Here is a 16606-nt window from a genome sequence, read left to right as displayed (position 1 = left end):
TAATATACCACATCTTCTTTGTTTTTTTTAATTTCATTTTTTAACACCAAAAACATTTTGTATGGCTCCCCACTCCAGCACTCTTGCCTGGAAAATCCCATGGATGGAGGAGCCTGGTGGGCTGCAGTCCATGGGGTCGCTAAGAGTCGGACACGACTGAGCGACTTCACTTTCACTTTTCACTTTCATGCATTGGAGAAGGAAATGGCAAGCCACTCCAGTGTTCTTGCCTGGAGAATCCCAGGGACGGGGGAGCCTAGTGGGCTGTCGTCTATGGGGTCGCACAGAGTCGGACACGACTGAAGCGACTTAGCAGCAGCAGCAGCATAGCCAATTAACAATGTTGTGATAGTTTCGGGTGAACAGTGTAGGGACTCAGCCACACATATACATGTATCCGTTGTCCCCCAAGCCCCCCTCCCATCCAGGCTGACAGATAACATTGAACAGAGTTCCATGTGCTATACATTAGGTTTTTGTTGGTTATCTATTTTAAATATAGCAGTGTGTACATGACCATCCCAAAGTCTTTAACTGTCCCTTCCCATGAGTTCGTTTTCTAAGTCTGTGAGTCTCTTTCTGTTTTGTAAATAAGTTCATTTGTATCATTTCTTTTTAGATTCCACATATAAGGGATGTCATATGATATTTCTCCTTCTGATCTGACTTACTCAGTATGATACTCTCTAGGTCCATCCACATTGCTGCAAATGGCCTTATTTCATTCTTTTTAATGGCTGAGTAATATTCCATTGTATATATATACATATATAGCATCATATGGTAACTTTGTTTTAATTGTTTTTAGCTTTTTAAAGAACCTCTATACTGTTCTCCATACTAGGATTTCCCCTTTTTTATAGCTGAATAATATTCCACTTTGTGTGTTTCACATTTTCCTTATCAATGCATTCATCCATCATTAGACACTTAGGTTGTTTCCATGTCTTGGCCATTGTGAATAATGTTGCAGTGAACACTGGGGTGCAGATATCTCTTTGAGATATTGATTTCATTTCTTTCAGATATTCACCCAGAAGTGGGATTTTCCGTCATATGATAGCTCTATTTTTAATCTTTTGAGGAACCTTCATACTGTTTTCCATGGTGGGTTAGTTGTTATTGTCTAAAAAAATAGAAAACAGCATTAATGAGATATAACTACCATCCAAGAGGCTGTACATACTTAATCACACATGTTGTTTTGAAAAATGTATATATCTGTGAAATCATCACCATAGTCAAAATAATCAGCATGCCCATCATTTCTGATGGTTACTCCTTTGTAATTTCTCCCCACTTATTCTCTCCCCTGTCATAGGCAATCACTGATCTTCTTTCTGATATGATACTATAAATTCATTTACATTAAAAAATAATTTTTTATGAAGAAATCATACAGTATGTATTTTTTCCTTCCACATCATTACTTTGAGAATCATCTGTACTGTTGTATTATCAATAGCTAATTCCTCTATTGTTTAGTATTCTGTTGTAGGAATATAACAATTTGTTTATTCATTCACCTTCCACTTTTGGCTAATACAAATAATTGTTAACTATAATTACCATGCTGTATCTTATATCTCCAGAACTTATTCATCATATAACTGGAAACTGGTACCCTTTGACCAACATGAGTTTACAGTTATCAACATGAGATAATGCTACTATGAATATTGGTGTACCTATGTCTCTGTAGACACATATGTTCTCATTTCTCTTATGGAAATTAGGAGTAAAGTGGCTGGGTTATATGATAGGTATGTGTTTATCTTTTTAAGAAACTGCCAGACTATTTTCCAAAGTGGTTGTACAATTTTACATTTTTACCAGCAGTATACGAGAGTTTCACTTCCCCTGCATTCTCACCAACACTTGATATGATATGGCCAATCTTTTTTATTTGAACCATTTTAATAAATGTGTCAAGGTATCAGAGATCAAATTGCCAACATCTGTTGAATCATCAAAAAAGCAAAAGAGTTCCAGAAAAAAATCTACTTCTGCTTTATTGACTACGCAAAACCTTTGACTGTGTGGATCACAACAAACTGTGGAAAATTTTTCAAGAGGTGAGAATACCAGACCACCTGACCTGCCTCCTGAGAAATCTATGTGCAAGTCAAGAAGCAACAGTTAGAACTGGACATGGAACAACCCAAACAGGAAGAGGAGTACATCAAGGCTGTATATTGCCACCCTGCTTATTTAACTTTTATGCAGAGTATATCATGCAAAATGCCAGGCTGGATGAAGCTCAAGCTGGAATCAAGATTGCTGGGAGAAATATCAATAACCTCAGATATGCAGATGACACCACCCTTATGGGAGAAAGCAAAGAAGAACTAAAGAGCCTCTTGATGAAAGTGAAAGAGGAGAGTGAAAAAGTTGGCTTAAAGCTCAATATTCAGAAAACTAAGATCATGGCATATAGTCCCATCACTTCATGGCAAATAGATGGGGAAACAATGGAAACAGTAAGAGACTTTTATTTTCTTGGGCTCCAAAATCACTGCAGATGGTGATTGCAGCCATGAAATTAAAAGACGCTTGCTCCTTGGAAGAAAAGCTATGACCAGCCTAGACAGCATATTAAAAAGCAGAGACATTACTTTGCCAACAAAGGTCTGTCTAGATAAAGCGATGGTTTTTCCAGTAGTCATGTATGGATGTGAGAGTTGGACTATAAAGAAAGCTGAGCGCCGAAGAATTGATGCTTTTGAACTGTGGTGTTGCAGAAGACTCTTGAGAGTCCCTTGAACTGCAAGGAGATCCAACCAGTCCATCCTAAAGGAAATCAGTCCTGAATATTCATTGGAAGGAATGATGCTGAAGCTGAAACTCCCAGTACTTTGGCCACCTAATGTGAAGAACTGACTCATTTGAAAAGACCCTGATGCTGGGAGGGATTGGGGGCAGGAGCATAAGTGAACAACAGAGGATGAGATGGTTGGATGGCATCACCGACTCGATGGACATGAGTTTGAGTAAGCTCCAGGAGTTGGCAATGGACAGGGAGGCCTGGTGTGCTGCAGTCCATGAGGTGGCAGAGATTCGGACACAACTGAGTGACTGAACTGACTGATCTCAGGTTTTAATTGCATTTCCCTAATGACAAATAATCTTAAACATCATTTCATGTGCTTATTTGCCATCCATATATCTTCTTTTGTAAAGTATCTGTTCAGATCTTTTGCCCATTTTTAATTGGGTTGTAGCTGTTTTCCTATAATTGATTTGAGAGTTCTTAAATATTCTAGATAAAACTCCCTTGTCAGTTACTGATTTGGATATATTTTCTCCCAGTCTTTTGTTTTTTCAATTTCTTACCAGTGTTTTTAAAAGAGCAGAAATCTTAATGTTGATGAAGTCCAATCTATCATCTTTTTCCTTTAAGTATTATTTTTATTGTTCTAAAAAATCTTTGTCTAACCCAAGGTCACAAAGATTTTCTCATGTTTGCTTCTAAAAGTTTTATAGTTTTAGGTTTTACATGTAGGTCTGTGATCCATTTTAAAGTACTTTTTGTATATGGCACAGGGATGGGTCAAAGTTCATTTTTTTGCATATGGATATCCAGTACTGTATGATATTCAATACTGTTTACATCCCATAGTTTTTTTTCCTCCTAGTTTTATTGGGATAAAATCGATACACAGCACAGTATAAAGTGTACAAAATAATGATTTGACTTACACACATCATGAAATGACTATCATTAAGTTTATTGAATATCCATCATTTTATGTAGGTACATAATTAAATAAAAACTCTTTTTCCTTGTGTCCAGTAGCTTTTAATAGAAGAATTAAAATAAAGCTAAGCTTAAAAGGGTATGTGCTTAGTCACTGAGCCATGTCCAACTCTTTGCGACCCTATGGACTGTAGTTTGCCAGGCTTCTCTGTCCATGGGGATTCTCCAAGCAAGAATACTGGAGTGGGTTACCATGCCCTCCTCCAGGGGATTTTCCTGACCAAGGGATAGAACCCAGGTCTCGATTCTCGGGCAGATTCTCGATTCTTTACCATCTGAGCCACCCGGGAAGCCCAAGAATACAGGAGTGGGTAGCCTATCCCTCCCTAAAGGGGATCTTCCCTTTCCAGGAATCGAAGCAGGTCTCCTGTGTTACAGGCAGATTCTTTATCAGCTGAGCTACACTAGGCTCTTTTCTTTTGTTATCCTTAAAACTTTCTTGTTGTCCATTTTGCTGGAACTTCTTAAAATAGTATCCTGTGACTGAACTCCTCCAACCTCAAGTTTCCTGACTTTCTACTTAACCAATGAAATGTTATTTATATACTCTTTTGGAAACATAACATATACTGTAGGTAATTACAGCAAAAGTGTAATGGGTAGTGGAAGATATTGCCAAACCAAGGTTCTGGAGACCAGACGAAATAAACATACAACATGTGCCAATACAGATCTCAGTGCTAGGAAATACACAGAAAAGTAAGGGAAAGAGGAGCTAAAAATAAAGTTTTTAAAAGAACTGGCTACTACTTTGTGTCTAATCTACTATGTATTTCTCCCTTTTTTAGTAAAAAAGACCTATAGGATTTGACCTTAGAATTATTCTTTTAAAAATACATGTATTATGTATGTATGAATACATGTATGTATGTGCATACACATGCACATACAGATATTTTAGGCGTTGGCTTAAAGAGTAGAAAAATAACAGAGGGTATAGATAGTTTATCCTGTAGCACTATGCAGCCTTATTCAGAAATAAGAAAAAAAATTTCCAATCAGCTATGAGTCATCATAATTTTTAGTTTGTAGAGAAAATAACTTTGGAGGTGCTGAGACAGCCTTTTTTTTTTTGTAAGAAATCATGTAGCATGGGCTTTAGAGTCGAATGTATTTGGATTTCAACCAGCATTGTTCTCTTGCTTACGAACTCAAAGATTTCAGGGAAACACTTTCAGAGCCTCAGTATCTCTAATATTAATAATTCTCTCTTTTTAGGCTAAGAAATTTTATATAAAAATTTTTATATAAAAAATCAGGTACTAGAAGAGTACCTAATAGGATAGTACTTAACACATAGTAGGTGTTCAGTATATGTCTGTTTCTCTGTCATCAGGGGACTGACCTTTGAAGCCTGTGACTACAGTTTGAAGAACCTATAAATGGATAGGACAAGGGAAGAAAGTTTGTTTTTCATTAGACATAACACAGTCATCCATGATCCCATACCACCCCCAACTCCCCATAAAGATTCATTTTTTTGCCATTATCATTCAGCAACAGACAGAAAATTAACATATTGGAAAGAGTGTGAAATCTGCAACATTTTACAACAGTGACTTTTATATTACTATCCATTATCTAATTAGGTTTTTTGAAGGCTTTATTTACATAATTTAGACCTACCCTTTATCCCTTTTGGGGGTAAAGGCAATTATAATTTGAAAGGAAGAGCTCTTCCAAACAGAAGGACAGCTAGAATCTCCCTCAGTAGTCTATAAATTTCTTACAGTAGTCTTTTAAAAAGTGATTTCAGAGTGATTTCCTAAATTAATTCTATTTCAATATTCATTTCATGTGATGCCTGCAGAAACTAGATACTTAGATTACCGACAGAACATGAAGTAACAGAAGACACCAGGTTTTCTGCTGTTTTTAGGATTTATTCAAATTGACTCTGTCACATTCATTTTGATGATTTTAGTAACATCAGCTGATAATTGAAAAGAAACTGTCATCTTTAATCTGACCTTTCCATATTGATATCAGATAGGAACCATATGCCTGGTATGGATGTGATAGGTCATCCAGAAGATTTAGTAAATATTACATATTTGTAGCATAAAACTAGTCTTGTTTTCCTATAAATTTTAATAGCACACATAAAATCATATATAGTTTTTGAAACAGTTAATGTCAGCATAGGTTTAATATTAATAGACATTACTGCACAAGGTTCTAATTCTGTTGTTCATTTTTAGATGAAACCTGTTACCTGACATTTTTATATATAATGGAAGCTCATAGGTTTTTAAAAGATATAGTTATGTATTTATTTGGCTGCACTGGGTCTTAGCTGTGGCATGTAGGGTCTTTTACAGCATGCCAACTCTTAGTTGTGGCATGTGGAATCAGTTCCCGGACTAGCGATCAAACATCCCTGAATTGGTCCCCCTGAACTGGGAGCTCAGAGTTTTAGTCACTGGACCACCAGGGAAGTCCACCATAGACTATTAAGTAGATCAATAATTAAAGATAAAATAATTTGAATTCAGATTATAAATAGTTCAAGTCTATTCTGATGAAACAACTTAAGACTGAGGCTTTGGGGTCAGCTTTTTAGCTATGAAGTTTATCTTGCTTATATTTTAGTAAAATAGGTATATGTATTATTTACCATACAAAAAGAAGTGATCAACCTAATTTCTGTGCATATATGATTGCTAAGTTTTTTGAAAACTTTTATCCTCCTAGGATTATTTTACCAACTTTGTGTTCAGGTTACATTCAGGAAAGCATAGCATCTCCTTAAGCAAAGTACTTATTAGAACCAAAATAAGTCCAAATTCAATTGTTTTTATCTGTATTTTTTTTTAACTTTACTGCAATTTGGTGTAGTTGACCTGAGTTGAAAATAGAAAGCTAAGGAGTTATATTTTCCATCTTTCAAAATATGAATCTTTTCATCTTGGGAAAAAACATATATTTTAAGAAGGTAAATGGAAGTGATAAATACCAAAATCCAAATTTTTTAAAACAAGTAGTGCCTCTTTTGTTGCTCTTTAAGAGAAAACATAAATATGAGAGATCGTCATAAAACATTTTTTCTTCAGATATTTAAGGATTGCTTTTATTGTTCCAAAAACTTTATTCATACTAAGTTACGACTATTTGAATAATTACCTTACTTTCATAATTTAAAAGTTTTTCCAAATGCAGTTATCCTCAAAGAGTTATTTAAATCAAGAGATTTAAACAAGTTTACTGTCATTCATCCAACAAAATATTTATTGAGTAGCCATTATGTTCTAAGCTGTTCTCACTGCAAAGAATCCAATAAACAAAACAAAAAAAAGCTCTTGATTTTATATTCTAGAGCCTGGAAACAACAAATAGATAAACATGTAATAGAATTTCAGTTTGTGATAAGGGACAAGAAGGAAAATCAAAGTGAAAGGACCGAGTAATTTTAAACGAACATAAAGAAAGTACATTTTTTCAGGTTGAAGCATATACATTCTTTGGTTTGGTTTTTGAAATGTACATTTGACTATTTCTGCTGGTCAGAATTATTTACAGAAATTAGAAACTCATCATACATATTTTATATACTAATCAAAAATTTAGCCCCAACTAGTGAATTTAGCGTTTATAAATGGACGTGTCTGTGGAAGAATAAAATCTTTAGTTAACCACTACTTTACTTTTAGCAGTAAAGTCTACAGCTCATGAAATTTGTAATTCTGGAGTGGTTTCAGCTTGCACCAGCCCCTGGGGAGTCTGTTGATACAGCACCGAGTTACAGATTATTATTCAGGGGTAGAAGTTTTATGCTTGGGCATTTTCTTACATCTTCCTCTCTCAGTCAGTGAAATCTTGTATATTTGCCAAATAAAACAAATGCCATCCTAATAAGAAGCTGTAAGTAAACAGTAGGCGCATGAGTCAGCCAGCCCCGCCCGTATCCCTTGTGTGTGTACCTCTCTAGTACTCCTGAGATGTTCATTTTGCACAAACACGCAGTGATGCGTAACTACTGTTCTAAAGACCAACTCCAGTTGTTTATGTAAGAGCTCCTTCTTAGAACTAAGCAATACTGTGATTGCTAGAATTCTGGCATATTACCAGAGTCAAAAGCAGAATGTAAAACTCTGCATGCTGTTGATGGGAGAAAAAAGAAATATATTTCCTACTTTCCCTATAAATCCCTAAAGAGTTCAGCCCAGAAGACCACTGTTAGATCTCTAAAATGGATTTTTATGTGACGTAGGATAGTTCAGCAGCTTTTCAGGGGAAAACGAAAAAATAAGTTGCTTGAGAATCTCATCTCTTTTGCTAGTTAGGTCATGTCTGATACATTTTATTATACTTCATTAATTTATTCAGTAAATATTCATTGAACACTTACTGTTACCTGGCACACTGCCATTAAAGGACATACAGAAATCAAAGAACTGAAATGCTTATCCTCAAAGAACTTATGGTGGAGAAAAGTGACATGTAAATCCAGACTTACAATACTGTGATAGGAACTATAAAAGAGATATATGCAGAATACTTTAAGATACAAATGAAACTACTACTATTTATGAAGAATGTATTGTTCTAGATGCTTTATATGTTATCTCATTTAATCCTTTCAACAGCTTTATGAGGTAGATCTTATACTATTTAACCTGTGCCAGAAGCAATAACTTCATCTAACAAGGAAGCAGGTGGCATCAGGAAACGTTCTTGAGTTGATTATAGCAAGATGAGTAAGACAGAGTGAGAGAAAAATGATGCAGTGTGGCATTTTACACAGAGAAAGCTGAATTTGTAAAAGCATAGGACATGTTATTGGAATGTAGAGTTGGTTCTGGGAAATAAAAGATGGCAGGAAATAGGTCAGGAAGGAACTTGTAGGCTATGCTTAAGGAATTTGAGAGAAATCTGATAACACATTTCAGGAAGATAACTCTGGAATTGTTCACATAAGGCATTAGAAGAGGATTTTTACTTTTAAAGGAAGAAATTCTCTGCCAGCATTGACTTATGTTTATTAAGTACATATAAACATAAAACTCGAAACATCCCCTACTTTTAGTTTACAAGTACTAAACCAAAATAATATAATTCTATTATATAATATAAATATATAAATTAAATATAAATAATATTACAAAAATAAAATTCAAATCAACAACATGGATTTATGTCATAGACTATGTTCTTGTGTAAGTTACTACTGATAAGTGAAGTACCGACTCTCATGGTGCAAGCGCTTTTCATTTTTAATTAAACATTTTCATATTATTAATTCCAATTAATTCTCCCACAGGTTTTCTCTATTTGAGCCACTAAAAAAACCTTTTGCTCTATTGGATTAACAGTTATTTGGGAGAAGGGAAAAATGGATAATCATACCTAATAGGCTCCTTTCTCAGAAGGAAATGGCAACCTACTCCACTATTCCCACCTGGCAAATCCCATGGACAGAGGAGCCTGGTGGGCTACAGTCCATGGGGTTGCAAGAGTCGGACACAACTTAGCAACTAAACCAACACCACTTAATAGGCTCCTCTCTCATCAATTAAGGTAGATATACTTGGTACCATCATAATCATAAAAATGTAATTGCTGGGCCCCAGATCACATGGCAGTTATAATATGATCCACAATATGCTTACATCAATTAATTTATCATCAGAATGAAGACACACAAATAATTATAGGGAACCAGTGGGCTTCAGTTTGAAAAATACTGAACTAGAAGATTACTTATCCGTCCAGTACATTATTTTTATTATTTTGGGCTGCACTGGGTCCTCGCTGCTGCATGCAGGCTTTCTGTGGTTGCGGTGGGCGGGGCCTGCCCCTTGTGGTGGTGCACGGGCTTCTCGCTGCAGGGGCTTCTCGTTGGGGAGCACAGGCCTCAGCGGTGGCAGCTCGCAGGCCTAGAACGTGGGCTCAGTAGTTGTGGTACACGGGCTTAGTTGCTTCACAGCATGTGGAATCAATCCTTCTGGACCAGGGATCCAACGCATGTCCCCTGCATTGGCAGGCATATTCTTATCCTTTGTACCACCAGGGAAGTCCTTCAGTACATTACTGATCCAGGCAGTTTGTAAACAAGGAAGCTATCAGTGACTTGAATGGAGAGCCACTGGCCATAGCATCTTAAAAAGTCAAGAATCTAGGACCCGAAAATCAGTGGATTTTTGTTAAAATCAGTGATTTTTAAGGACCCTTGAAAGTAGACATCACTGTTTCCAAACTATCCCAATTATGTAATTTGTAAGATAAAAATAATGTGAAATTGCTGAAGATATGGCTTTTGCAAGAAGGGGTTCTATTTAGAAACAGAGTTTTCAGTCAAGGTAGCCAATAAACCTTTGTGCTTACTTCACCCATGCTCTCTGTGATATGGACTCTAAATACTGATGATCTGAGAAATTCAAGCCATTAAAAAAAGATACTTATATTCAACTGTGTAGTACAATTAGTCATCACTGCTAAATAATAAGACAGTGAACGAGAAAATTATATCTTGTTTTGTTTGTCTAGAATACATAGTTCTACTCCTAAGAGTAAAGGGAGATTTTGGACTGTTGATAGACCCTCCTTCAATAATAGCTAACATTTATTGAACAATTACTATATTCCAGGCCCTCTGCTAAACTCTTTACATGTATTAACTAATTTAATCCTCAAAATAATTTTATAGATATTATTATAGATGAAGAAAATGAAGCACAGAGAGGTTAGATAACTTAGCCTGAGTCACAGTAAGTAGCAAAGCTTAAGATCTGAACATGACTAACTTCAAACTTTAACCACAATGCCTATATTGCCAACTTGACTTCCCTGGTGGCTCAGACAGTAAAGAATCTGCCTGAAATGCAGGAGACCCAGGTTTGATCCCTGGGTTGGGAAGATCCCCTGAAGAAGGGCATGGCAACCCATTCCAGTATTCTTGCCTGGAGAATTCCATGGACGGAGAAGCCTGGCAGGCGATAGTCCATGGGGTCGCAAAGAGACACGACTGAGTGACTTAACACATTCAATTTCTTTCACTTCATTTAAAGCCATGATCATGTTAGATGTGGAGACTTGATTCTGACAAAAAGACACTGCAGACTGTTTATTTCTGTACCTTTACTTACAGCAGTCTAGGAAGAAGAATGAAGGAAGAGACATGATATATTTCCCAGGCCTAGAAATTGCTCACTTGGGGGTGTTCACACGTGGTAAATGAAACCATTTGGTCTAGATAACGTAAGATCCATTGCAACCCAGAGTTGAGGTTTTATAAAGACATAAATATTACCACCCACCAGAGTCTTACGATTATCTAGATATAGCCCCACTGATGATATTTCTTCTAACTTTCATAGACAGAAATCAGTGGGGGGGAAAAAAGCTTAGTTTGGAAGATTACATTCCAATCCATGTCGCACACTTACAGGTGTCTCCAATAGTTGATACAACAATAGTTGTTTAGTTTTGTAAGTGGAACTTAGCACCACAGAATCCCATCTTCACAGGGAAGTTTCAGATTTGGAAGATATTTAAAGGACAAATCAATCCATAGATCTGTTGGTATTTCTAAAAGACGAGCGGGGTGTCTGTTATTGGCATCAGTTCATGATGAACCCTACTGGGCTGTGAAGAAAGGAGAAACTGAACTGAACGAGACAACAGTCTATACAGCTGTCCCTAGCCTTCCTCCACCTGTTAGCACTCGGTGTTAATTTCATGGGTCAAATCAAGGCATGCAAGTGCATTAAATAATCTTTAAAACTGACTGCTGATGGTTGATGGCAGAAGAAGAATTAGGAGCTATTACTTTCCTACCAACTGCTACTTTCATTCACAAGACCAGAAAACATTACAAATAAATAAAATTCTTACATCACATCAGAAAAAAGAGCAGTTAAATCCCCCAAAGGATTTTATATTTTATCATTAGACAAGTAAAGAAAATAATTTCACATAAATGGCTACATTAATCACTTATAAACAGAAAGAAACTTCTCTCCTTTTTTAAAACAGCAACTGGAAGAGAGGGGATATATGTGTATGTGTGGCTGACTCACTTTGCTGTACAGCAGAAACTGACACAGCAGTGTAAGCAACTATGCTTCAGTTAAAAAGCAGCTAGAAATGTTTTCTCTTTGAAAACAAAATAACCATCTGTTAAACCATATATATTAATACCTTTGAGGATGTTATTGGTACAAAAAGGAATTTCCATGCTGGCCCTATTGTAATCTTTTATAGCCAAAGTTATGAAGAAAATCAACATTTGGGAAATTGTGGTCATGTTTCAAGATCTGCTTTTTCTTTTCTATTTGACAGCTCTATCTAAATTCTCATAACTCGAATGTAAATATGTGTGTGTAAAAAATGTATGTATATTTAAATCACCTCTTGCTGCTGCTGCTGCTAAGTCGCTTCAGTCGTGTCCGACTCTGTGTGACCCCATAGATGGCAGTCCACCAGGCTCCGCCGTCCCTGGGATTCTCCAGGCAAGAACACTGGAGCGGGTTGCCATTTACGTCTCCAATGCATGAAAGTGAAAAGTGAAAGTGAAGTCGCTCAGTCGTGTCAGACTCTTAGTGACCCCATAGGAGAGGTTTAATATAAGTATAAATAGAAATTATTTACCTAAGCCAAAAAAAAAAAACTTGCATAATATTGAATTCTGCTTTTTCTCATCTCGCCATATCTAAAACTATCACCATGTTAATTTTACTTTCTAAGACTTTCTTGATGCTTCTCTTCAACCCCATTACCACTCCCAATGAGGTATTTTTTTTCCATTTGGATTATGGTATCTTAGTGTTTTACATATGTAGTTGAAGCTGTGATGAGCTCCCCAGATCCCTCCTCAGAACTTAAGTTTTTATTTCCCAACTGCAAGAAGTCCTGCCGCCAAAGAGCCCTCTTCAGAACTCCCTTGACCCCATCTCAGGATAACTCTGAAGGGCATTACCTAGTTCCCCATGGGGTCCGTCAAGGCTCTGAGATTGCATTGAAGCCCAACTTCTCCCAGTTCTGTCTCTTCCTTTCCATAGGTGTTTATCTTAAGAACACTCCCTAATAAACTTCCAGTAAGCAACTTCTCTGCTTGCTAGGGACCCAACCTGTAACAACATATTTGTCTTGTTGATATTTTCCTTTTGGTTCTAGATATTCTGAAGTTCTAGTTAGCTAAAATCTTACTATGTCAAGATCATTTCATCAGGCATGTATTGAGCACCTGTAAAGGAAATAAATTAAAACTTGGCTCCTGTCCTGAAGGAGTTTACAGCCTGATCAAAGTGACAATTACATTTGAAACTATACTATAGCATCTTTAGAATAATCCTTAAAAAAAAAAAAAACCCCTAAACTTCAGTAATTTTAGAATAAAAGTGAGTGGCATGGATTTTACTCTGTGGGTTGCAAAGAAGAAAAGGAAAATATTTCAGGGAAAGGAAAATGAATATAAATAAATAGGGTGAGAGTTTAGAAGACTATCGAATTTGTCTTTATGATTCCAGAAAACTTTAAGGAAAAGGTAGTTTTTTTACTTTTTATTTTGAATTAAGTAGAAACTTACAGAGAATTTATAAGACTAATACTGATCTCTCATACAGTCTATACAGAGTCATCAATTTTTATCATTTCTCCACATGCTTCAGCATTCTCATTCTCTATACACATGCACACACTGACAAACATACACACTTTTTCTGAAGCATCTGAGAATAGGTAAATGCATCATACCACTTTATCCCTTAATATTGTAGTGTGTGCTTCCTAAAAACAAGGATATTAACCTCGGTAAGCACCATACACTTAGAATTAAGGAAATCTGTTACTTTAATCTACAGTCTAGATTTAACTGTGATTATTCACCAAAATGAATTTTTAGAAAAGTTCTGTAACTTAACATTTGCTATAAATTTAAACTAAAAATTATATGAAGTAAGCCATAGAAGATCTCAGAAGTTTTCTAACTTGATTAAAAATATAATAGTGCACTCGCTTCTGACTTTTTATGTATGCTTAGTTGCTCAGTCGTGTCCGACTCTTTGCGACCCCGTGGGCTGTAGCCCACCAGGCTCCTTTAGGTCCATGGAGCTTCTCCAGGCAAGAATACTGGAGTGGGTTGCCGTGCCCTCCTCCAGGGGATCCTCCCAACCCAGGGATCGAACCCGCATCTTCCCCATTGCGGGCAGATTCTTTACCGACTGAGTCACCAGGGAAGCCCTCTGACTTTCTAAGGGGAAAGCATGGATAGTCTCAGATTACATGTAAAGATGTGATTTAAAGCTCTTCATAAGTGAGACTTGCTCTTGGGAGCCCATTTCGTGAGGTGACTTTCAAAAGAGATTGTGTATTCTGGATCTAAGGACTGTGGATTTCCTTGACTTCCGTCGTCACAGCTTAAGTTTAACGATGTTCTTTGGAACTGTCTTCCAGCCCGTAGGGGCCAGTAAATAGGGGATGGGCCGCCCAGATAACTAGATCCGGCTGGGCTCCCTCCCCACCTACACACATGTGGTCAGGGTGCCATCGGGAGTGGTCAGCGTGCCATCGGGAGTGGTCAGCGTGCGGCTCCGCTTCCACCGCGTGCCAGTCCGCAGAGACCCTGGGACGTCACTTCGGCCTAGCGGGCCCTGGTCTGTTGGGAGTTGGCGGTGGCGCCGGAAGCCCAAACCCGTATCTGCTCCAACATTCGACGCCCCTGGCGGTCATGGCTTCTCCACTGAAGCTAGAGCAGGACGTGCTGGGGAAAGTAGATTCATTCCGGGCCCGCATCGCCCAGGAGGCCGAGGATCTAGTGTCCACCTTCTTCCCTCAGAAGCTCTCGGAGCTGGATAGTCGCGTCCAGGAGCTCCGCCTGCAAGACTTGTCCAGAATCCGTTCAGTGCCAGCCCCAGAGAGCCTCATTGCCCCAGAAAGCCTCATCACCCCAGACACTGCGGGTGATGGGCCCAAGCGGGATCCGCCACCTCTGCAGACCCAGTCCTCCATCAAGGTACTAGCACTGCCCGGCGGCGAGGGACAGCTTCTGCGGAGCAACCAGCATCTGGTGGAGCTGATTGAGCGTGTAAAGCCTGAGATCGAGCTGCTGAGAGAGAAATGCAACACGGTGCGGATGTGGGTGCAGCTGCTCATTCCGAAGGTGGAGGACGGCAACAACTTCGGCGTGTCCATCCAGGAAGACACCGTGGACCAGCTGTGGACCGTGGAGAGCACAGCAGCCTCCTATCTACGCCGCTTCTCCACCTACTACAACACCCGGGCAAAGTTGGTATCCAAGATAGTGAAATATCCCCAGGTGGAAGATTATCGCCGCACTGTAGCGGAGGTCGACGAAAATGAGTACCTGAGTGTGCGCCAGATCCTGCTCCATTTACGGAACCAGTATGCCACTTTGCATGATGTAATCCTCAAGAATATCGAGAAGATCAAGACCCCTCGGAGCACCAACACTGACAACCTTTACTGAGGACCTTTCTCCACCCTACTTCCTTCAGGAGTTGGCTGAGCTGTTCAGAAGGCTGGTTATCTACAGGTGACGAAACAACTGGAAATGTGCGTTACTCTTTAGAGACTGTTTCGTAGCTTATCCTCATACTAAATCCTCTTGGTGTAATTTTTATTTGATTTTTCTTTGGGGAGAGAGAATGGGATCAAGCCATCTGGTTGAAGGTGGTAAGGCTGGTCAAGGAGAAAGGATGGCCATTTTAAAAACAGCTTTATAGATGAATGTTGGCTAAGGTTTCTTTTTTTATGGCATTGGTGATATCGAATGGTTTCAGGGGTTAATTAAAAAAAAGTTTTAAAGAAAGTTCAATGACGCTTTTCTTAAGGTTCTGCTCTGTTACTTTGTTCAAACCTCAGAAATGCTCCTTTTATACCATCTTTTGTTTTTTGCAAGAAAAAGAGTTTAAAGGGATGCGTTTAGGTCATTGTATGCTTTCAATTTAGCAAATTGAAATAAAAATCATTTTTTGATGGCCTGTGTGCTTATCTAAACTTTAATTTTCAGATGTGTAGTTTTCCTCCTCCTCAGCTGGACTCATACCTTTGGTATTTTTCAACTCTGATGTGTAAGAAAAATGAGCATATAAAGAGGGATAGATCTCAGTTGTTCTAAAGAAATGGGCATCTATACCTCCCTTAGACTGGAGAGAAATCTGTGAAAATGGCTTCCTGGCACAATCTTCTGCCACCTCAGCATCATCTATTTTCCTTTTACACACAGTTTAGAGTCTCTTCTGTATATCCATTTGTTTAAGTCCCTGCTAAGTCCTTCAAGCTTTATATCACATTTTTTGCCCTCAACTGATTTTCAACTCCTGTACCCTTTTGTCCCTTAAGATATTTCTTATTTCTTAAAAGTTTTCCTGTCAAATTATATGGGTCATTTTTAAAATCTAAAGCCTCTAAAATGTGACTGGGTTTTTTCCTCCTTCCTGCTTTTGCTGCCCAGTTTAGGGGAAACCATTGTCATCTCAGTAGTGATCTATATTGTTGTTGTATTTCAAGTCCAGCATTTTCAAATTTTATTTGCCGGTAAGGTAAATTACTATACCCTGAGTCACCTTATGCATCAGAGAATTTTTTGCAGTTATTGAATGATGAATCTTTCTTCCATGGTGGGTTTTTTTTTTTTTTTTTTTTTTTAGAATTCTACTTTATCTGGTGATGAAGATTCTTCAGCCAGCTGAAGTATATTTATTGAAAACTTTTTCAGTGGGACTTTACCGGTGGCTCAGACGGTAAAGCGTCTGCCTACAATGCGGGAGACCCAGGTTCAATCCCTAGGTTGGGAAGATCTCCTGGAGAAGGAAGTGGCAACCCACTCCAGTACTCTTGCCTGGAAATCCCATGGACGGAGGAACCTGGCAGGCTACAGTCCATGGAGTG

The 16606-nt window shown here is 38.0% G+C and overlaps 2 protein-coding genes across 3 annotated transcripts in view; both read left to right on the top strand.

Annotated features, from left to right (window-relative positions):
• The window catches only part of ATF6 (activating transcription factor 6), a 234191-nt gene that overhangs the window by 123205 nt on the left and 94380 nt on the right, over positions 1-16606 (top strand). The window lies entirely within an intron of this gene.
• Positions 5751-15693, top strand: LOC133237744 (proteasome activator complex subunit 3-like). Its single transcript, XM_061400215.1, has one exon. The coding sequence runs from the start codon at positions 14226-14228 to the stop codon at positions 15180-15182; it is 957 nt and encodes a 318-aa protein (XP_061256199.1). The 5' UTR covers positions 5751-14225; the 3' UTR covers positions 15183-15693.

Source organism: Bos javanicus, chromosome 3 (assembly GCF_032452875.1).
Source record: "Bos javanicus breed banteng chromosome 3, ARS-OSU_banteng_1.0, whole genome shotgun sequence".
NCBI classification, from domain to species: Eukaryota; Metazoa; Chordata; class Mammalia; order Artiodactyla; family Bovidae; genus Bos; species Bos javanicus.
The sequence above is the reverse complement of the archived record's forward strand: the minus strand, read 5'-3'. Positions and strand labels throughout refer to the sequence as shown.